This window comes from Echinococcus granulosus (genome assembly GCF_000524195.1).
Source record: "Echinococcus granulosus chromosome Unknown EG_S00093, whole genome shotgun sequence".
NCBI classification, from domain to species: Eukaryota; Metazoa; Platyhelminthes; class Cestoda; order Cyclophyllidea; family Taeniidae; genus Echinococcus; species Echinococcus granulosus.
Genome location: NW_020170473.1, coordinates 226021 through 249833, shown reverse-complemented (window position 1 = coordinate 249833; position 23813 = coordinate 226021). Strand labels below are relative to the sequence as shown.

General features: G+C 43.1%; 3 protein-coding genes across 3 annotated transcripts; all 3 read right to left on the bottom strand. All coding sequences in view use genetic code 11, as the record gives it.

Moving 5' to 3' along the window:
- Nucleotides 1–526: 526 nt before the first annotated feature.
- Nucleotides 527–2548, bottom strand: EGR_08019 (hypothetical protein; the record flags this gene model as incomplete). The annotated part of the gene is made up of 3 exons (XM_024497268.1): nucleotides 527–1529; nucleotides 1927–2129; nucleotides 2501–2548. 3 exons carry the CDS (start codon nucleotides 2546–2548, stop codon nucleotides 527–529), a joined length of 1254 nt encoding a protein of 417 aa, XP_024348331.1.
- Nucleotides 2549–4919: 2371 nt separating this feature from the next.
- On the bottom strand, nucleotides 4920–11577 carry EGR_08018 (AP-3 complex subunit beta-1; the record flags this gene model as incomplete). The annotated part of the gene is made up of 15 exons (XM_024497267.1): nucleotides 4920–5590; nucleotides 5666–5726; nucleotides 5807–5998; nucleotides 6071–6351; nucleotides 6755–6842; nucleotides 7162–7350; nucleotides 8125–8253; nucleotides 8587–8776; nucleotides 9172–9686; nucleotides 10238–10355; nucleotides 10568–10702; nucleotides 10775–10935; nucleotides 11022–11117; nucleotides 11336–11411; nucleotides 11531–11577. The coding sequence occupies 15 exons, from the start codon at nucleotides 11575–11577 to the stop codon at nucleotides 4920–4922; spliced, it is 2949 nt and encodes a 982-aa protein (XP_024348330.1).
- A 4630-nt stretch (nucleotides 11578–16207) lies between these two features.
- EGR_08017 (Mitogen-activated protein kinase kinase kinase) lies at nucleotides 16208–23358 on the bottom strand (the record flags this gene model as incomplete). The annotated part of the gene is made up of 15 exons (XM_024497266.1): nucleotides 16208–16249; nucleotides 16389–16733; nucleotides 16817–17095; nucleotides 17413–17830; nucleotides 17907–18248; nucleotides 18363–18553; nucleotides 19098–19242; nucleotides 19749–19907; nucleotides 19983–20141; nucleotides 20391–20582; nucleotides 21069–21255; nucleotides 21738–22204; nucleotides 22296–22446; nucleotides 22845–23031; nucleotides 23350–23358. 15 exons carry the CDS (start codon nucleotides 23356–23358, stop codon nucleotides 16208–16210), a joined length of 3273 nt encoding a protein of 1090 aa, XP_024348329.1.
- Between the last annotated feature and the right edge of the window lie 455 nt (nucleotides 23359–23813).

The following is a 23813-nucleotide window of genomic DNA, read 5'->3' as shown; positions in this document are numbered from 1 at the left end:
AGGACTAATACAACCCACCAACCTTCAGGTAATGCTTTTTACTCGTGATTCAAGATCTTCAAGTCACTACATTCAGTGGGAGTTCCACTTGCCGCAGGCATGACAAGGGAGTTTCACAAACCCTGGCTCTCATTCACGAGTGCCAAAACAAAAGAGGTCAATTTACATCACTCAGTGGGAACTTATGTAATCTCGCCCTTCCTAATAAAAATGCATCTTTCAGACCACATAGGATGCAAAGTTTTAGAAAAGAAATAAACACGAACACAGGCACGTTTAGCCTTGCAAATTTAGTGGATACCTTCGTATGGGCCTTGATGCCCAGGATTACAACCCAAGACCATTATTTCAGTTTCTCGGCTGAACTGCATGATACAAAGCTAGACCGCCTTACAGAAAACGCTAAATCCAGTGTATATTTAAAAAATGAAGCTTCACACTTAAAATAATAGAAGAGTGATGTTGAAGTAAACATTCAGCATCTTGAAAATACCAGTACAGTCGTGACGAGAGGCGGAGAGATGGTTCACAACAGAGCCTCCAGAGCTGCTTTGCGTTTTGCGCAAGTAGCAGGAAAGGAGAGCATTTGGAAGATCGATGCCAGCCACGGCGGCAGCACACCAAAGGCAAGGAGGCCAGCCATGTTGAAGAGGAGGGTCTCACCATCCGAGGCGAAATTCTCATCGCCCTGCAGCGAGTTAACATCGTAGCCAGGTAGACGGTAGTTGGACAGGTAGGCAGGGTTGCAATCATCCAGTCGGAGTTCGAATGGCTGAGAACTATTGTCTAACCGGTCTATTGACACGGGTATGAAGTAATAGCCTGAGATGACAAAAGAAAAGCAAGAAGAAAAAGAAAGGCGAGAATAATCACTATCACTACCAAGAATATTAGTAAGCTCACTTGCAGGCTCCCGATGGAGGATGGTGCAATCCTTGAGGCCTCGTTGTATCTGATACCTCAGGACTGGGGGGAGGTCGGTGCTCAGAGCTGCTCTGACAACATTGCGCAGTACCTCCATAGCTCTGCGAGAAGATGGAAGTATCCGCATCCAAAAGGCATTCCAGTTACGCTTCCAGCCGTAGTATTCGATGCCTCCGATTAGAATGTCGTGGTCAGCCATGGCGACAGCTGCATCGAGAGCCAGGGAGGCATTGCGTCGCCATGAGACGATGAGTTGGCGTTGACAGAGCAGCATGAGTATGGTGATGCCGGCGTAGCCGAGGAGACGAAAAGGCCGCAAACAGGTGCTGGATAGACAAAGGAGGCGGTTGAGCACGTAGCACACCTGGTAGGCGAGATAGAGGCTGACTACGAGGGAGAGACAGGCGACACGTGACGCGAGGCGCGGCGGGAGGAAGGGGGAGGAAAGTTCAACCTCACTAGTCCCACACGCCATCAACGTCCTAGAGCCTAAGAGACTGGCCACCTCACGAGCGATGAGGAACTCCAGTGCCGCGTCCGAGAGACACATCAGCTGAAGACGACGCATACCCTGAGCAGAGTAGGCTGTGTAGGGGAATAGAGGCCTAAAAAAAGGGGTATTTGAAAAGATTATGGAGCCAATTACTACTAAATGTAAGTCATTGCAGTGCGTGTGGAAGACTATGCAAAAGATGCGACAACAAGATCAAACCAGCACGTATGAACGCAAAGGATATTGAAAGGCGAACAATGATTCTTTACAGACTAATGAATAATCGAATGGTAGTCCCTCACTTCAATCTTAAGTATGCGCTCCAAAAATAGCTTGAAAAAAAGATGGAACTGAGCTTCATTCCATATTTTATTTACAAGTAAATACTGGGACTGGAACAGAAGGAATAAATTTGGAAAGTGATGGTAAAAAAATGGGCCTAAGGACGGAAACTCCTACGTTAGGATTTGCTAGAGATAATTATAGACAGGACTGGAAAGACGACTTACGAGGCGAAGTTCATATCCTCAAGCGGAATATCAAAGGGGTCCTCATAGGCACAAAAGTAGGGCAAACCGATGAATGCGTAATCGTTGAAGCTCTTGACATGGTCATCGCTCAAGATACCCAGTGCCACGGCTTCGCCATTTTTCGTAAAGAAGAAGTCCACTTTGTTGCGAATTGTCCCAGGCACTTGGAGCTTTGTGAATACCTCAAGAAGCCAAAAAATAAAGACTTTGTTTGTGTTTTATTGCACCGCATGATTAAATAGTTCCAAATGAAGACTTTCCAAGAGCAAGATAGCTAAGAATAGGTATGCAAAGATGAAATAAATCTTAAGTTGAGCGGGATCGAATCAAAATTGTCAGTAATAGGAACCCGAATAATCTTTTTACAACATGCAACTACAAAGTCAATTAAATATGTCAGTAATTAGGACAAGCGGCAGAATACCGAGTTGGCGATACGACTAATACGTTCAGTGGGTCTTATCTCCCGTCCGCGCTCCATTTTGGCGTGATGCCATCGGACGAAAACCTCCAGATAAGGCTGCATGAAGCAGGAGGTGACCACTCCACTTACAAGACCGACGGCAGCAAAAATTTGTGATTTACCAAGGAACAAATTCATGGACCTGAAATATGAAAAAAATCTCATGTTTAAACGAAAAACACAGTGAGAAATAGCATGGAGAGCCTTTCATGGGAGAAAATTAAATGCGAACAGAGCCCCTGAGCCGTGGATAATACTCGATTCAGCTTATTAAGTTCAGCACTCATGCTACCCAGCAGCTAGGCGACCTAAAACATCTTACCTTCCAAATTATAAAGATATAATTTTGGTTCGCATGTGTTTATTGTTCAAAAGCATATTCCACATACATTATTCCGGAAGTCAAACAGGAAAATACAAACGCGCCGACTGTAATTCTGCATCTACTGTGCCTTAAGCCCTCAGTTCCTAATTTTTCACTTCGTCTCAAAATCAACTTCTTGTTATGTAATGTGATACCTTAACGACACAGCGGCTAAACACCAAACTAAGGCCGACCCTCGGACTGCGGCCTCAAAATATTGCTCAAGTTCTTGCAAAATAAAATAATCAGTAAAACAATACTTAAATACTGCACAAGGGTTCCGTAAATAGGCACCTTGAAAAGCAAGTAAATTTTAGTCTTTTAGTTTTTAATGTGTGCGACTATTTGTTAGATCCTCACAATATATATTATTATGTAACAGCATTAAGCTGACTTGCGTCTTCACCTCCAATACTGATGAGTCGCCACCTAAATTTTCTCAAACGCTATCAAATGACCTGATCATAACTCTACAATTGACTTCGTGCGATCTGAATGCGTATTAAAATGCCATTTAATACTTGCTACTTTCAGAATTTTCGCTGAATTGTAATTAACCGAAGTGGTATGGAAGGTCATATAATAATGACGTATGAATGGGCTAGGAGGCTGATGGAACAGTGTTCTGAGTCTCCCCTAAAATCGCAAAAGTCTGTAGCATTGCAGAATGGCCAGAGGCAACCAGCGTGACAGAGAGCGCATGCCGCAGAATGGGGACGCAATCCGTGGGGGCTGAAGCACCTGCACCACCAAACGCGCAGTCAAAATACCCAGACCCTCCAGACAGACAAACCGCCTAGACAGTGGCAGTACCCCCCATGCTGAACCATAACAGTGTACAGCTACAGGGGCCGCCTGACAAACAAAACCATACTTCCACTTCACGCGTGTGGTGAAAAATTGACCCCACTGGGGAAACATGAGACGCACCCATACCACTTTAAAAGCACAATAAAGGGTAGACTTCTAGCACACTTTTTCAACAATGAATATGCCAAATAACCATGGGATTCCATGAGGCAAGACAGCCCAAATCGAACAATAAGTAAGACATTAGATTACAGGAAAATAGAAAGGCGAAGAGAGAAGCTATCACAATTGGTTCAATCAAGACTGCACAGACAACCAGCTAACTCGTCAGCCAGTTGGGGACCCAATGTGATGGCCTCGGTGTGGACTCGGAGGGCGCCCGAGGAACTCGGGACAGAGGGCAGCGTCACCTCGACAAGGCAACAGGTGGTCTCACCCTCACCTCCACTCACCGTGACACCAGCCAGTCGCAGAATGCGCGTTGTTGTGATGGAGGCATCAGTAGCGGCAAAGAAATCTGCACCGGAATCATCGACAGTGGTTTTGCTGAAGGCCCCTATCAGACCCAAATTTGCCCTCTGTAGCAGCCGTTTCGCCAGTTGCACCAAATCAACATCTTCGGTGGGGCAGGTAAGTAATTTTGTGGTATCATGCATACCACGAAGAGCGCCTTATTGGTCGCATAAAAAGACGGAGCATAAACTGATGGTATGACATGCCAAGAATAAAGAATTTAAATACCTGGTAATAGCAAAAAGCGAAGCAGTATCAACACCGGTCTAATACCCACCCCAACGTATCCAAATTGCAAGAAAAGCATCAGATTCTGATCATTTCGGTTCCTATTTACTCAAGATGAGTCATTGCAAGACCGCGCTGTTTCTTACAAAACTCCATCGTTGTTTCAAACAATCAGTAAGAAGAAGATCCTAGTAACGTAACACAATTTGACTTTTGCAGCAATTCAGAAAAAATCAGTAATTTTGAAGTAGAAACACGCATACCTTTTATTGAAAAGGTATTAGGTATTTTTGAACCAAAATTTTTATTCTATAGTTATGGTTTTATTGGATAGATAAAACAAAAGCGTCCACATATATAAGAAAGCATTTTTGAGATAGGGCCTTTTATGCGGAATAAAATGTGCAAGTTGGGCTAACTTTAAAGTTAATCGAAGTATCAAACCAAAACTTACTCTGTTTTGAAACGAATTCACGGACGTTGATGTCGAGAGGCTGGAAAAGCTCCCCAACAGGTGGTTTAATTTCGAGATTAAGCACCTGATCCAGCGCCTGCCTTTTGTCACAGTTTCGCTCCTGCTCCCGTTCGTCCGAGTTAAACTGGTACCTCAGACAAAAGCGCAGAGGCTGTGTGGAGTTGCAAAAGTCCACTCCCATGAACACGCTGGTACTTGCGCCCACCTCTAAGGATTCTGATGACAAGGACGCACTTTGCAATCACGTAAGATACTACCAGGTTGTAGAAGACTGGAGTAGGGGACCCACCAACTTCGGTGAAGAGCTGAACGATGTGTGCCAAGTTGCCAGCTGGGCGAGGGGACGAAAAAACAATTGCAGTGGCATCGGAGGTGTCAAGGCGCAGTCGATGGAGGCGGTGTGGAGGTGCGATGCTGCGGTTGGTGAGGCGTAGTTCGACGTTCGTCTGAAGTGGACCGAACACCGAGACGGTGCGGGCGAAACGTGCCTCCACCAACAAGGGCTCTGCATAGGCGGGCGTAACAAAGAACCACGCGGGCGATGACAACTCGTGGGAAGGAATGCTCAACTGCATGTGGCATGAATACGATGCAGTAAGAAGCAGGCAAAGGACATAATCGGCAGTCCTGTGAAACCTCGATGACCTCACCTCGATTGTCACTTCACCCGGAAGCATGGCATCTGTCGGAGGGCAGGTTTGGGAAGAAGGAGTAACCACATTAGGGATAAGTGGATGCCCCAACGATGGCCAATTACCTCGAGCACTGCCCACCATTGGCATCGACAGAGCTGTAACGACGGCAGAATAAAAGCTCATCTGGATGTCACCTTAGCAACCAAATTTGCATAAATATTTGAACATACAATCGAAATCCAGTAAGAGGACTGGAGCTGATTCTTTCTTAGTTCTCTGAATTACTGCGGCCTAAAACAAATACGAGGTAAGTAATAAGAGCATCAAGCAAACTCTAGTAGTTCCTTAAAAGCATATGTAAACAAACCCACATTCCCTTCGTCCTCGTCCGATTCTAGAGATGACTCAGTAGAAAGAGACTCACGAGACTCGATTTTTTTCAGCGGTAAAGGATCGGATTCGGAATTAGATTCCGTTGGGAAAGTATCACTGTCATGCCCATTTTTTCCTTTAATCGCATAATCGCTCTCACTCTCCTCATTCTCATCATCCTCTGCCTCCGCCTACGAAATCAAGTAGAGATAAAGGCAATATGAGGAAGGAAGCTGACTTGAAAGTGATGAGATGAGCCAAACCTCTTCACTTCCAGACACCCCTTCCTCTTCGTCGTCCTCGATGGATTCCTCGTCCTCGGTCTCCTGTTGACTGATGCTCAGACTCTGACCGGAGTGGTCGGAGGAAGCACCGGTGTGGGATTGAAGCGGAGCCACATTGACACATCGCGTCGTAGGATCTGGCGGCACCAGTGGCCACTCCGGCAGCTCCTTGTACTTAGCCATACCTCGGCCCAGTAGCTGCGACATGGAACCCAGTCGAAAGGTCGGACGATCTGCAGGCACATAAGCAAAGATACTCTCTGAACACCGCCAATTCGACATCAAAGTGGATGTGAGCAAGTGTGGTCAAACTCAAGATGAACAACTTTTACTTACCCATTCATGTAAACATGAATAGGTTCAGATTGGGTGATCGTCTTTTGGCAGTTACTGTAACATGGCTATGGGAAGCAAGTGATTTAAATGGGAACGTTGATTAAAATGCTAGAAAAGATTTGCATATTCTGTATTGAACGCGCAAAATAAAATCATGATAGACTATACATACATATACTTAAGGAAAATTGGCACTGAAAAATAAGTACTAAACAACTTAACAGAACAAATGAAATTCGGCCCATATGAAGAAGAAAATTAGTGATTAAAGGATCAAAATGTTTGTAAAACAATGCTAGTAGGGCAATAAACTGAATGAATACCTACCAGCGTAGGTGGAGCGAAGAACTGGAGCAGGTTTGGCAGCCAGGAGAATTTTTTTCACGTTGCGAGCCAGGTAGGAGAGCTCAGGCTTCTGCAAAGAAGAGTACAAGCAACATTAAGAATCAAAAACGACGCGAGTAAAGTGTAGCAAGCCGCACTACTAACAGCAGAATCAGTCGACTTCGGAAAGATGAGGGTCCGGAAGACACGCGATCGGTCCCGAACGTCATAGTTTTGGTCGTATTTGGCCAACGTGAAAACGTACTGCGCGATTAGTAGGGTTTGTTTGGCATTCACTATGCACAATTTAGCCGCAAGGTTAAGGATCTATAGCCAAAAAAACAAGACGTGGAAATGGGAAACGGAGAATAATGTGCACCGAGGGAGAGAGAAGAACGGGAGAGCCTAACCTGAAGTTTAACGGCGACATGCTCCTTGGGGAAAGACTTGGCCATCTTGCGGAGGACGTCTGGAGCGATTTTGGGCACGCGATAACCGTACTCTCCCAGTAGCCACAGAATCGATGCTCTGGCCGAGGGCACAGTGATCTCCTCTACCATTTGGGCGATGTGGACAATCACATCCTTGTGATCCGTGGTCTGCACACAAATAACAGCAACAACATAACAAAGGGCATACGACGTCTATATTTGAGATTAACCCAGCACACATACACCGCAGCAGCTCTAAAAGTAAGAAAATCGCCTCTTTTTGACCATAACTTGGATACCCAAAAACGCCCCTACTAAGTGGTCGATTCAAAGATTCAAATAAGGAAAGCTCACGAAAAATATGCCTGGGGGCGCCAGGCATGGTATCAAAAGTGTGCACAAGGAACAACACATGCAAACCATAATCATTGATTAGAAAAAAGGGGAAATTGGCGGCAAGACCCACCACTGACACCACTACGTTTTGCTAATCAGCCGTCTCATTTGTAATCTTTTTAGTTGTCTCAGCGACGGTGTGGCTAATAAGTCAATCCGATTGTAAACGCTTTAATTACAAACAATATGCACGCAAAACCTCAGTATGGGATACGAAAGTGGTACTCGGACGCTGTTAGAAAGCTAATCCTCTGATGTGGTCTACTTATGACAACTGATCAGAAAAATTGGAGTTATTTGCTTGTGTCAATAGTACTTAATATTCAGTCATAGGTGGATGACGAATGGCAATCATGAAAAAAGGATGAAAGGATTGTCTCAAAAGGGCATTCGGTGGAGTACCACACCCAGTCGTAACGGTCAGAAAGCTTACCAAACAAACACGATTTTTACGTTCCTCCGGGCTAAACTAGGTGGAAGACAAGGCAAAGGCAGGAGTAGGTAGAAGAAAGCAGCCACAACAGCCCTGTAGCAGAAGTGACTCACCTGCATTTGCAAAAGTTTGCGCATCACCACAACGCTTTCCGCCACAAGATTCTCTAGAGTTAGACAACATGAAGAATGTAATGAATTTGTCAAAAGGCCCAATCCCGAATATTTTCTCCCAATTCGCAACTAAAAAATATTAAGAACCCACCATTTCTGCGAGAAATCAAACGTAGTAGTCCTGTTAAGCAAGTCTCGGCAATCTGAGGGACCATGCTAGCACACCGCCCGATGCATTGAACTGTCGCCAATACGAGTCCCTCGTCTGAGGAGTCCACGTAAGCCTGAGGCATGTGGGAGAATATGAGGCTGATTACTTTTGTTCCCGTTCGCGTTTACCATTATCATTTCCGCTTTACTGTTATACCCTAATCCAGTTATGCCACTTCGTTAAATCATCTGTGCACATGCCCATTTAGTTGGATGTTACAAACAATTTAGTTGTTGATAGTGCTGCTTCACCTGAAACTCACGAAGGATAATAGAACTTGTTGAGGTATTGATAAGGTTAGTAAGAATCTCCAGTTTCAACAGTTTGACCTGTATGGGATCGCTGTTGAATACGAAGAATATGCGCAAGTGCGGCTCAAAGAGATTGGGGTGGAGTAGGCTCATTGAAGCTACGTTTGAGAGCACGACATGTTCAATTTCTCTGAAAATAGGTGAAACATTTGCAGGTTTTTAAACATTTATCGGTAGCTGTAATAGCAGTATATCTCAAACTTTCCATTCCCCTTATGTGTAGCTGGCTTTGAAAATACAGGTGTCTGATAGAACACCCGTATTACGACTTTTTACAGCATTCGCATAACAAATCCAAACATCTTCCGCGAAATTTTGTGCATTTGATTACTCGGTTAGGATGCATAGTATCATTCAAATTGTGCGCTGCATACTGTCATAAAAGAATCCACTATTGGCAAAGGGATGAAATTTGAAGGAACAAACGCGCCATCATCCCTCCCTAAACCTTTCATTGGATTATCACTACACCAGTAAACACGTTTATTTTTCCTTGGGATAATTCTTTTGGCAACAGCAACCCACTTACCTTTCTTGAGATAATGAGATAGAATGAACCGAAAAAAGTATAACGACAAGCTTACTTTGTGGAGCGCAGAATGCGCATGAGAGCCCTTACGACAGCCCCCATTTCCTCCTTTGGTGCGCAGTGATAAAAGAGTTGCGCCACAGCGATGACCACCTGGGGAATCCAATGGGCAGGTAAGAACAGATAAATGCCAAAAAACCGACAGTTTCTCAGAATAGCTTACGGCAGCATTGTGGCTAAACAGCAGGAGTCGACTGGCTGTGATGAGCAGGTGATAATCAGCGCGCAACATGGCTTCCACAGCGGGATCGATGGAACATCCCGACCGCTTCTTCTTCGACCTTTCACTCCCACTTCCATCAATATCATTGTCGTCGTAATCATCATCGTCGTCCTCTCCTTCCCTCAAACTCCCAGCACACGCTCTATCCTCGCCGGGTGGAGCAGACTTGCTGTGAAAAATGTTCAACGTAGCATCACCTCTGCTCATACTAACAGCAGCTGCGCTCTCCTAAACGAGACATACATTTCGATTGAAAACATTACAACATCTTGAGATTTGACTTGCTTTTAAGCACTGACGCTATATTCACATTGTAATCCACAACCGGGTGCAAGCATTTCATTCTTCCAGGCTCTTTTTCGAGTGTAGAAATAGATCTTACGCTTAGATATCAACCCGAGAGTGCCAGTTCAGACACTTTCCTCATACAAAGTGGTTCAAATGCTAGCTATTTGCACGATACCGTCTGCTTTTTAACCAACAAAACGATATAATGGCCTATTATAAGACTTGCTGGCTGCTACGTAAAACAGCCATAAACTCGTAATATTGACTTTATAACACCTATATGAAAATTAAACCAGAAAATTGGCAAATCACATAGACACATGATTGTAAAGTGGCTCAACTCATCAATGAAACTAGCGGGATCCTATTTCTACCAAAAATGAGATCCAATTTGCCTTATCAAGTTTAACTGCTCTCCGGTGAAGATTTTTTTGCCAAATAGCAGCGATTACTACCATATTCAGAAGGCAATGGTCAGTGAGAGAGCATACCAAGCAAGTCTTTGGGTTGGGGAATTGTGCACGTGCGTATCGAGTGAGCATATTGATAATCGCAATTTGACCCCATTCATCCACATCCATTAGCAGGTTGCACAGCTTTCGATAGTGCCTATATAATCAAAAGCATAAGCAGTGGTAGATCGAGTTTTGAGCTAAATACATGGTATCAAAGGAATTAGTGTCTGTCAACCTAAGCACACCAACAAACGCATACAAATTTGTTACTAACTTATTTAAAGATTCATAACAATGGGTGTTCTTTACAGTATAAGGGGGACCGAAGATAATGCTCAACTCGAAAAAAAATCAGGGGAAACTGACTTATGGACGAGATCAAGGCGCTCGGGGCAGACATCCTCGAAAGCCTGAACTGCACTACCAACAACAATGGTTGAGTTATCCTCAAACAGCTTGCTGATTACCTCCACCAAAGGCTCCTTTTCCTCAGGATCAAGACTGCAATTCACCAGACAAAAACAAGTGCACACGTGTTCCCAATTTAAACAGATTTCTTAACACTTAACTTACCTGTAAAGTTTAGGTATGGCATGTGCAACAGTTTTACGCACGTACGGCGACAAGTCGACGGCTCCATCACGCACAGCCAACATGAGAATCGGCGCGATGACAGAAATGCGGATGGATGAGAGCACTCTCAAAGCCGATGCACGCACCAACTGATTAGCATCCTGTAGATGTAAAAGAGAAAGGAAAAACCGTTGTATCCAAATTTTCCACCTAAATAGCAAATTCATTCAGGCGCAAAAATTCTAACCTTAAGGGAGCGTTGAAAAGTAGAAACTGAGAGGAGAGCAAGATCTTGCTGCTCCTCAGCATAACGCGTCAGGTAGGCATAAACCAACTTTTTTACCTAAAAAATATAAGCCCATAATTTTGAACAGAGGAAAACTGGTGAAAACATCAAGAGAAAAAAGGTTCCCTCACCTCCGGATCCTTAGACACAACATTTTTAACAACCGCGGGAAAGAGATCAGAGCACTCCTTGCCTCTTGCCACCATCTTAGAGCAAAACCAACAATTTAAAACCTTTTTAATAAACGGCACTCATGTAAAATTATTTCGACTTACAGCAATAACGCGTCGCATGGCAGTCAACTTGAGGTTATCTTTGTTGCTATCAAGCATTTTTTTGATATCCTCATTTCTATAAAGCAAAATTTAAAGGTTTAGTGATTTCATTAGTGATTAAAAGTGCTACAACGTCAAAAATTACTTCTGACAGTCCGAACAGAAGATCATGCTTGACGCGGGGTCCAAGCCAACCTCGAAGTCAGACGACAAAGACGGCATTCCAGGTGTCTGAAATCCATTACTATCAGCAAGGAACTAAAATACGAACATTGTAAAGTAAGGGAAAAATTAAGCCTAAACAAACTATCGACAACCTACCTTCACACAACGCTAGATATAAGTCAAAAAGAGTCGTCACACACTATCTAATAGGGAGATCGTGATAGAACAATGTGTCGTTAACAGTGACGTAATCACACAATGATTATACGAATTAAACCTCACACGCGAATTATTCCACAATATAAGTTCACATACATCAATACCCAAGAATAAGAAGGCAAAGAATTCTTCATGATTACTGTTTAACTAGAAATAAGATAAAACCGCTCCCTTAGATTTACCTGGGACCAAAATGGAATTATTTTCTAGAAGTTCAACGTTTGCAACACACTTCCATTTATAGGCCTAACTAAATTGAATTAAAATATGACGACTAATTTGAGTCACTATGCGGACAATACACAAAATCCGGCATCTAATGCAGACACCTAATATCTGAAGTACCTCTGACGTCTGCATCCTTAAGCCGGCGGTATTACAGTCTACAGGCGGCTATATGTCAAGGCTATTGTAAGGTTTACTGACCGTAGATTACTTATTCATGTCATTAAACTTTTAAAAGCCCAAAGATAAAAAACCTGATAAAAAGACTATGAATAAGAAATAATCTTTCACGTTTAATCACCTGAACGTCCGTGGAGATCGCTAGAGACCACCAGAATGTCCCCATACAACTTCACATCACTAGACAGTAAATGGGTCCTACGGTATGCGGATTGGCCACCCTCAGCCAAAAGGCAATTCTGCACACGGCATCTTGAACGGCGGTGTCCCTCCCGCGGTCGGCACCACCCCAGGAGAGCCAGCGACCAAGCACTTAACTGTGTGGGATTCTTAAACTGAACCAGAGATGACGCTACACAAAATAGTTCGCCAGTGCCGCCTAGAGCGGCTAAGTGAATCGGACGAGCTCGTGAGTCATGACTGAGGAGACAATCCTGTCAAATCCGATCGAGCGGAATCACCCGTAGCACGTGACACGACAACTCGCGCCGCCATCCTTTTCGTGAGACCGACTAGTGCGACTTCTGCAGAGATCACATCAGGTATCACATTCGGTATCCTGAAAACCAAAAATACCTCCGAACCGGAAAGAAAACGAGAACAACACAAGGACCACATGACAGATGAAAAAAAGAACTGTTTACTAGGTTCGTCAAACAGCACCGCCGGACGAAGAGGATTGGTCTTTATGGAGAGAATGAGATGAGGAAGTTATGGTATCTACGAGGGGATCCATCATCAGGAGGCTTTGGTGTTCCACCACATCAGCGCTGTCACTGAATGTTGATTTCCCGTCAGAAATTTGGGTTGTCAAACCGGCACTTGAAAAAAAAAAGATTTGGCTATTTGGTACATGCAATTACTCATTTCTTCCAAGTACGGAAGTCCACGCCTCCCTTGAGCTAGGTGACAGACTATGCAGGAAATAGAATAATCAAAGGGGAATTGTCCTTGCAGTCGAGTTTGGTGGCAAATATTGACGCCAGAAAAATGTTTTAATGGAAAAAACGTACGTATTATCAGGCACATTTTGGGGTGCTGCCTGCTTAATCTCGGGTTTTCGCAGAATAGGAAGGCGCAAAACAGTGCCGGGAACGATGGATTTGTCGCCAGAAAGAAGCATGCGATTTAGAAACTTCAACTGGCCAACCTAGAATAAAAAGCATATGACAGATGAAAACGAAATTTGATAAGGCGTCCTTGTCTAGTAGACGAAAATGCAAAAACCAGAGGCGCAGTGATGCAGTAAAGTGTCTATAAAACACAATATACACATTGTGAACCAAAGAATAGAAAGCCAAAACACACAGAGATATCATTTCTGACCGCAATTGAGGTGAGAGTGTCACTGGCTTTAACAATGTAAGTGGCGAAAAGCTGATTTGATTCGCTATCCAAATTTCCACAAAGAGTACCGTAACACTTTGGCCGGGCGCATTGCTGCAAAATCCATGTTTCTTCAGTCATATATTAATTTGACACTAAAAATGAGAGTGACTTGAACAAAATCATCCCACATGCACCCAAGAAGGCCGCTAAAAGTAGTTCAAAATAAGAAAGCAGGAGAAAACAAAGAATTTAAAAGCAAATCTCAACAAGACATGAAAACTAAAGTAAGTAGGCATGCAATGAAGAATATAAAAAATGTCAAACCTACGTCTGGCTTAGCAAAAATTCCAATATCGCATATCTACAATCAATTATCTGAATAGGGTGAGATGCGTACATTACCTATTTCATAAAAAACATTTTTTTAAGTAAGGGTCAAACACTCCGAACAATCTTAAATAGTATCTACCGGCAAAAAATGAAGTAGGCAGAGACCAATGAATACAATGACGACACAATCTGTAAATGCAAACCATTAAAAAATGAATTCGGGGACACAAATACACTAATAATGGCAATAGTTGAGGACAATTCGAGAAACCCACATTGCACACAAGAAGCAATCAGCTGCCCGAGTTCAAAGTCATGCTCTCCAGTAATTAACCATTCAAACTAAACCATAAGTTAATGTGATTTATATTATCACTAAAGCACTCTGCAAAAATCAAAAAAGCCTTTTTTATTTTAATTTTTTAAATGTAAATAAAACAGCGGCAGTAAACTCTAATATCTACTTTGTTAATTGCTCTAAATACTGTAGAAAACTTAAATTTTTCTTGCAGAGTTTCTTTTCATTAAAAATTTTTATTTATAAAAAAAGTAATCATTACACATTTTTTTATTTATCCAGCTGCTTAAATGTGCATGTTCACAGGTAGACTGAAATAGTCATTCTGACGGGATTTTTCAGGTCTATATTGACTACTTAGATTGTGCCGCAACACCACTGGTCTTTCCCCAAATTGCAATGAGCCCAGCTAAGTGGGCGTACCTAGTTGCAGCACCCCGAGACTGTCCTGAAAACGAAAGCAGACTTAATACTCGAGCAGAATATGTACTGCCAGTGTGCAAATGGGATTGGTGCTGCATGCGTAGCTAGGAGGCCAGCTAACATGGCAAGGGTTAAATGGTAGAGACCTAGAGTAATCCTTTATCTAAACAGATTTAAGGAGCAATTAACGTGTGACATAGGTTTTGCCAAACTGTGGGCATAAACTTGTTTAGCGACATAAAGCCTTTGGATTAATAAATCAAGTCAATTCCCTCTTTTTCTGAAACACTTTTGATGGGGTCGGATATGCTTCGCTGGCCTTTGCTCTTGCTTCATTGGCGCTCATTTTTAGGAACCAGAAATTTGGACGCGCTAAATGTAAACACCGTTCTTGACTCCTTTCGGTTAGTTTACACGGATCCAACAGTCACGCCAACAATCTAACTTCATACTCTTAGTTTCTGATGGGCAATGAAATCAGAATTCCTCTTCATTTGGGTTGGATCCGCATGCTACTGCCATCAATGCTTTAGCATAAATTATTTATTAGTGTATGGAAGAGTTTGGGTCGGAATTTAATGGCATCAGACGGGAGTATTGCATCTTTTTGGGGTTTTATGAAGTCAAAAGGAGTCATAGCACTAGGACAGTGTATGCATTATCGATGCACAGTTGAACCGAGGGGTCACATGTAGGTTTTGGAGGCTATACCGCTTAGCGGAAGTACAAAGGTGGGTACTTAAGTGCCCACCAAACCAAAACAACTAATAAAAGCATTCCAACACTAGCCATGGGGACGCTGAAACCATGAAGCCGCAGGTGCACTAAAGCAATTCCAGTCGTTTCCATATTACAGTTTGCCCTTGCTTTAGCGCATTGAGACTTCCCTGAAGATGGAAGGCGGCATTATACATTCGCAGAATATATATGTATTCAACATGCAATAGGAGTTAGGGTTACTGGCACGGCCCAAAGTCCAGCCCACCCGCCGAAGGCACAATAGCGAAGACACAAATTCGCCCATTACTAAAACCAGGAGTTAAATATACAACCAATGTACCATACCCGAAGCGAAAAATTTTGTTTTGTTATTGTATGAGGTTCAATAGGGCTTGATTATGCGATCTTTCATTTGTATTGGCAGGTTATGGCACTACTCAGTTTTAGTGTTTATTTTAAAGCCGTTTAGGCTGCCCGAAATCTCTACCCTCGGGGTTTTAGCTGCATATTTTAGCCCTGCCTGAGCCTCCTAGCTCCTATGCGCACAAATACCAAACCTCTTATGCTAGCATAGAGAACTCTTCAATAATTTGATTTCCTTGCTTATGGCTTTGCATGAAGATAATAATCCAGTTCAGGAGAATCAATGTACATGCTTATGTACTTAAGGTTCGTACAAATCAGTCCGATGATTAAAATGACTTTAATAATGTGCAAACTCTCAACTCAGCAGTAACGACATGAAGAGAGGAAAGACAGAGGGTTTAGATACATAAATAAATGCATATAAAGCCAATCTGTGCGTGACTCGATTGTCGGTACGAGCAAGAGACATCTATCTATGGTTGTGTCTAGGGGATAGCGGCTTGGTGTCATTGAGCAAATGGTGAGGGGGATTTTCGACGGAATGACAAAATAGTACAGGCGAAATGGAGTGAATGAACATCAAGAAAGGGATTAAGAATAGAATCAGAAGCAGGAAATCAATGAACATCTGTATCAGAATCTGTTGGTATGGATTCGGTCTAAAATATAAATAGAGGAACTATTAGCAGTATCAAAATGAATGCCACAGCGCAAAACCGTTGGTATCTCGTTCCCTCTATTCATTTACTGAGGAGGCCTAAAGACTGCAAAATGCGGGGAAGCGAGATATTTGCTTACATCTAAGATACTGGAAGCGTCCATGGAGGCTCCATTAACCTTAAATCTGAGGTCGGCAGCACTGAGCCAGGGTTTTTCGAGGCCAAACAGCTCTCTTCCACCACTACCACCACCACCACAAAAACCGCTAGACGTCGCTGTTGCACCGCCATCCACTTCCGCCCTTCCCAGTGATCGGTTATCGTCGCCGCCGTCGAATAAAGCGACGCTATGCACAGGCAAGCACCGCTGTCGGTCACAGGCTGCCTTTAGGAGCTGGCGCTTGATCACGTCCACACGTCTCTCCTTCTCCGACAGGCTATCCGCGATGTGGTCCGTCAACTCCATCGCCAGATTCTCGATGCTCTGTGCGGGGGCGAGTAGAGCTATCAAATAACAGATAATACCAAATAGATAAAAACGTAGAGAATAGTCCTGTAAAAACTCACACGTCGCATCTGGGAGGTGGTGATGCTGGGGGAAGTGGAGATGGAGGAGTTAACAGTAGTCGTGTCTACAGAAAGGGCCAAGGCAACGGAGTGTGATGTGGCACTGGCGGTAGACGAAGGTGGAGCGAGTGTTACTGAAACCGCCGCTGGAGACGGTGGTGGAGGAAGAAGAACGGGTAACCGAGACGACGGGAGCAGCGGCGGAGGGCGGCAGTGACGTCTCCCGGGCTGCTGGCGAAGACGCGGTGAGGAGCGAAGCGATACACTCAGCGTTGGCCCCTGCACAGAGGGTAAGCAAGGTGGACACGGTAGCCCCATCTCCACTCCACCATCATCCATCTGGTGCAGCCTCTCGATTGATACACCATGCGTCGGTAACAGGGACTTCGACCGTCTGGTGTGACAACTGATTCAGAAAAGCCTATTCATGAAAGGGCAAAATCCGAGGAAAGAACATTTTCTGCATAGCTGAAAAGCCGATCTTACGTGTCACCAGATTGGGGGCGCGAATTGATATTTTGGAATATGACTGTAGCCTTACTTCCATTGAAACCTCCACTCTCGGAAGAAAGTGAAGATGAGACTGAGAAGCTCACTCGTAAATTCTGGAGCGTAGAAGAATAATGGGCGTTTACAGTGGTGAGCGATTGAGATACATCCGGTGTAGGATTACTGGAGCACCACGAACTTCGTCTTAACACTAACTGTTTTGGCCGCTCTTGCACACGTTGACATAAGTTGTCTCGAGAAGCAGAAAAACGGGAGACGGACACGATGGTCTCAGGATTGTTCTGAATAACAGCATCGTTCTGATCGCTATTTGGTGAGTTTTCAACACCGACTTGTTCCTCTACCTCTGAATCAAGTGGTCGTGCTTGGAATAGCATGTTATTATGATCCATCGCCTTATTCCCAGAAGTAACATTGATCGATTTGCAGCAAGCACCATTCCTCTTCTCTTGAGCATCGGCGTGTATGTCACCAACACTAGCGAATCGTCTCAATTTGACTTTCCTGTAATAATGCACATTTTTTAGTGAAAGTAGCATTACAGAGAGAAAAAAAGAGAGGAGTCGAAAATACCACCTACATCAGAGAGGCGTTCTCTAAAAGTTTTGAGCGCGTTGCAGCATACCAAACACGGAGCCATCGAGGATTGTGCCCAGTCACGGGCTGTTTGCTTCCCCATCGTGAGGGCTGCTCGTCAACTTTTGGCCGAGACGGAGAGTGATCGGCAGAAAGGCTGGAGACATTTACGGTGCCACAATTTTTGCAGGTGAATTTCTTCTCTGCGCCCTTCTTTTGGCACTCCTTCAATTGGGAGCGTCGACTACTCCTCACGGGAGGAGGTTTTTTGGCAAAGTTCTCCACGATGAACGGTGTGTTGCTGCGACTCCGCTCATATATCAGGCGCCTGTAACGATTCCGCTCCCTAAATGCAGATTAGACTGCTTTTCTCGTGTTGCTCAACAGGCATACATTCGTATGGAATCTATTAATTGCAAAATTGAAGCATAGGAGCTAGCGAAATGGGTGTCTTACGTACTGGGTCACTCTCTGTTGTTCTCTTTCAAGTTCCTCCGTAAGGGCCTTTAGGTGGCTGCACAACTGATTTACTCGGTGCAATTTTTCTTCGTAGTTCTGGCGAATGCTCTGTGCGTCCTTCAGCTCCTGCCTTCGTTGGCGCATCAGCGAAATTTCCAGCTTCGGTGCTCGTGAACCCTCCTTTAGAAGGTCCTAAAAGCAGATGAAGCAGGGCAAATGCCTTATGCGAATTGTGAGAATTAAAGTAGCAGCTTGGCCGACTCGACTACCAATCAAGTTCAGACTAAGAGGATAGGCTTCAACAAATAGTTTCATTTGCACCCTCAAAAGCACATCCTTCATTTTCATACTCGATAGTTCAGAAGACGGGACCGAAAATGAAATTTATCCCCAAATACCTCGCTTTCCAAAGCGATGAATATTTAACCTCCTTGTCAGCAAACGGTCATGCTGTGTAACAAATGCCTGAAATTGATTTATCAACACTTGAAAGAATAGTATAGCGTGGTTGCACTTTGATTACTACGAGATTAGAATTGTAGCTTTCCCAATTTTCTCAAAAAGTACACCGAAGAACAAAAATACAATGTGACAAATTATACGCCTGATCTAAACAAACCTACTTTGGAGTTAAATCAAGCTTCAAATAGAGCATTAGAAAGGTAGAACAAAGAGTAGACGATCGTAAGGGTATAGAAATTAGTGAACCGTGAGTAAAAAAGGGAGCGTCACAAACCATCAGTTGTAGGTGAATTTCTTCTTGCCATAATTCACGCAGATTGGTGAAATTTTCATCTTTCCATTGGAGCAATTCATTGCAGGCCAATTCGAGCTGAGAAAGAATTTGAGGAAAACTAGGCCGATTTCTCGGTTTGGGAGACCTGTAAGACACGTAGTAAGAATTCCCCATGTATAAATTAAAACCGAATACCATCAGATAGGAAATTCGAAAGTGCCACTAGCGAAACTCTACAGATTCGACGTTCATTCAACATAGTTCACTAGTGACTTAGATTTGCTTTCCTACTTCCCCTGATTCCCACCAAACGGGTTGGTAGACTTGTAACTTCATCTATAGCCAGCCTAGCAAAATTGGGCATTTGATGATTACTTTCTGAGGGCTATTTCAATTGACATGAATACAGCCTATCCAAAAGGAATTTACACCGTGACTTATGACTATTTCGAAGCAAAGACGCGTTTAGCGCGCTCGAAAACAGTAAATTGGTTAACGCTTTCCCTTGAATTAGAATCGTCTATTCAAATAGGTGACAGTATGTGTATGAAGAGATCGCAATAATGCGTAACGGAAAGAAGGATAGTAGGAGCCCACGCCACGCAAATAATAGTCGGAATGACTTACTTCACCGCAAAAACAATAACATACCAGCATCGCTTCATGAGCACGCGAAACTCAGTGGGACAGGCAGTGGGGATGGGGAGACTGAACAGGTTGCTTGCAATCCCGTATATGATGGCTCCACAATCAACGCCATTGAAGGGCACCTCAGAGGTTAATATCTCCCATACAATTACACCAAACGACCTGAAAAAGGGAGCACTAAACTTGTCCACATAAACCATCTCCTTTGTATCCAAAATCGAGTAAGTTAAGCATTACCAGACATCAACCTTGAAAGAGCAAGGCTCGCCACGCATAATTTCGGGTGCCATCCAGGCGACAGTACCGGCGAAGGACATTTTGGTCGAGTTTTCAGTAAATTCTTTGGAAACCCCGAAATCAGATATCTTCAGCTTTCCGCCTTCACTTATCAAGATGCTTGATAAATCCAAAATGAAATTGCTGTCGCATTGAGTCAGATTGCTTAAGTTGATTAAGGCTCGTTATCAGAAGATAAAAAAATTCGAAAAGCTCCTTCCTCTAAAAGTGGTGAAATGGCTTCGGAATGGTGATGGTACCATGACATAATTTACGCGGTTCTATTCTAAATGGTTTTAAAATTTCATGGAACTAGTAAGATACTAAACTTTTCCTCAAACCTTTGTAGGAGGACTGAAGAAAACTCACTTCGGAGACTTTAGATCCCGATGAACAACTTTGTGGCTATGGAGGTAATTCATTCCTTGGGCAATTTGCTGGGTCCAATCAATTATGTTGTCAGTGCTCACTGGAGGGTTGTTGTGGAGGAGCTCGAAGAAGGTGCCATTCGGGCAGTACTCCATGAGTATAGAATACCAAGGTCCATCAATGGAAACTCCGCTGCCATAGAGAGGAGGAAAGCGCACACGCATCGTATTAGACTTGGAAATGCAAAAGACATCAACACCACAAAAGGAGAAATACAGTTGCGATTGGTCATCACCCAGCTACTAATTTCGCCCAACTTCGAGGCTGTGCGGAAAAAGGCGACTGGGCGTGCATCTAACTTGGTCCAACCTAATATAATGTAGCGCGGCCGAATGGCGTTACTTCCCAAAAGCTCTCCAGCGAATCGCTATCCATCGTGATTTTCTCTGCTACACACCTCACAAATCGTACGAGAAGTTTTAAAATAAACCCCGGTTCTATTGCAGTACAAACACACTAGCACTAAAAGAGGGTTACTCGTTGTGAAAAAAATAACAAATGATAATCAAAAACACCAGCTAAATTAGGTTTCTCAAAATATGTGGGAATTTGAATGGATGGTCAAAATAGTTTGTAGGGAAAATCATAATGAATGCCTAAAAGAGAAGAGCAACATACAGGAACTGAACGACGTTAGGATGGCAGAGGCCCCGCAGATGTCGAATTTCCGTCTCCGACTGTTTGCTTACTTTCTTCACAGCAATGACGCGACCCCTCAGATTTGCCTTGTAGACCGATCCCTGTGCACCTGAGCCAACATACTGAAGATCGAGAATCTCCGATGGTGGCCATTCCCACTGGGGCTCTAAGGGGTACGAAGCTATTTTAAATGGCTATCATATACAGACTAATTATTGCATTTCCAAACTCAAAATCATTTGTTATAACAAAGTATGCCTCAAGAAGAGTCTAACGATGTTAGGCGCTGTGATATAACGAACTCGTAAACGCATTATGGATAACACCACACTGCGGTCACACCACAGAGTGAACGCATTTATTATTGACGCATGACAATGTTGGCTAGAATACAATTAAGAAATCAAATCAATAGAATGGTAAATAGACAGACGGCTAATAGGCAGAAAGCAGACAAGTAAATGAGATGAGCTTCCAAAATTTACCCGAACTCTATCACTAGTGTAGGTTTTTAAATTGACGGGAAAAAAGGGTCGGGAAGTAATGCGGTGCCAAAGAGAAGAGGAAGAAAGTCTGTTTGGTGATAAATTGTCGTCATTTATCTGCTAAAGTGCAAGCTCTCAGAAAAATCAACAATATGAACTTTACCCTCCGCGGCTTGACAAGACACTGAATCCTTGTCTTTCATAAAGAATCGAAGAAAAGCCCGAAAGCATCCCGTGTACTCGTGATGATTTTGTTTCTCCACAGACGTATCTGTGAAACCCTTAGAGCTGACCTGCTGTGGTGATGATGTTTCCAGGTTGAGGAGGAAATTGGATACAGACAGCGTCAACTGTTCGTCCAACCTCGGTTCCAGCGGAGGTGGGCTCTCTAGCCTCGGGATGACACCGCTACCGGCAAACGGACGATCGGAGATAGATGCGACAACTTTCGATTGGCACGACACAATTGGTTTAAAGTGCACCGTTGAAAAATGGGTATGACTCTTAGACATAGCATTTTCTTCTTCGTCATCATCATCATACTGTGAAGACTCTGTGTATGGTAAAAAAGATTTTCGAAGAGCGACTTGTGAATACATTGGTCGAGGAAGCTCGGTTTTTGAGGCCTCTCTGAAATTAATTAGGACTGAATGACAACACCAGTAGGGAAATGGGTTAGTGAATTTTATGGTTTCTTAACTAAGTATACAAACAAACAAACCTGAACACGGATGCAATGGGCTCATGTTTCCAGACGAACATTTGTGGGTCTGTTGATGTCGAGTGGAGCGACGACGTGATGCCATCGTCTCGTGTGGTGATGAAACCGCTTGAAGACGAATGGGTATACGACAACTCGCTGCATGCCTCCCCTTAAAAATGAATAAAATCAATTATTCAAAATACATATTCTCACATATTTTACTAGGATACTAAATAGCTCAATAGTTTTTTATCCAAAAAAAAAGAAAAGAAGATCAGCCTGAGGAGTGAAAGATGATGCTTATGTATTTTGTACTACTGCATGCATTGACAATAGATGTGAACCAGAGGTGTGGGCGCATACGATTAGCGGTTTAATGTGGCTGGGGCGAATTATATCAACGAAACTACACAAAATACCTATTATCTCACCACCACCGCAAAACAATATTCAGAATACTAGATTTGGGGAGCACTAGAAACCACACATGACAATACATTTTAAAGAAGCAGAAGGCAAATAAACATGAGAACACTACGCTTGCAAGACAATGAAACACAACAATACCTGTAAATCTCTTTAAATTATTTGTAAAATGGGAGATATCTGAAACTGTATCTTCAAACGAAACACCTGAAGATGATAGTGATGATTCAGATGAAAGAGGTTTAGCACGTGGGACCTGTCTCCCCGAGTACTTCAAGGCATCTGGCACATCCGACCGACAAGCGGTGTTGCAAGCCATAAGACTGTACTAAGAATTAGAGGAAATACACTGCATGTATAACCCAAATGTGCACAACAAATGGTGCTAAAAAGGTTGCCAGGGGTAGTAAAACACGTTCTTGCAGCTAACGCCGTAATACGCAGCAAAAACCAAGATATCAATAAATGAACAATCTCTACAATCAAGAAGATCAAACAAATAGGCCTGAATGCGAATTTGAAAAAACAGCCTCACAAGTGTACCGACACCAAAAAATAAGTAAAAATGAAATGAGTCGTTATAATAAAAAGATAACAAAATACACATAAGATTTCAAGTCTGAAAAGAGATGCTTTACGAACAAACCTGGGACATACAACGACCACGGATGAGGTATGCCACAACCAGTGTTCGAAAACCGACGATAATTATTCTGCTTCATCCTTTGAAATAGAGCAATTAAACACATTATGTGCTCAAACAGGAATAAGATTTCTGCAGATAGCAACAAAGCGAAAAAAATTAAAGAGATTTTAGTTAAAATTTTATAACCAACTATATTACACGTGTTTGCAAACAGCGCAACAAAAGGCAATGTGTAAAGCTATGACAAATTATTAAAACCTAGTACTTGCAAACATTAGAAAACTAGTTAATCCTTTAAAATTTCAATATATTTTTACCTTTTAATAGTACTGTGCACATTTTCTCCACTTTTGACAAGAGAGCAGAAGAGATGTTCTTCTGTAATACTAGCTTAGAGACCGCATTAGAGAAAGGATTTCAAGGATTTCAAAATATTTAACCCGATTTCATTACACGTTGTTTGA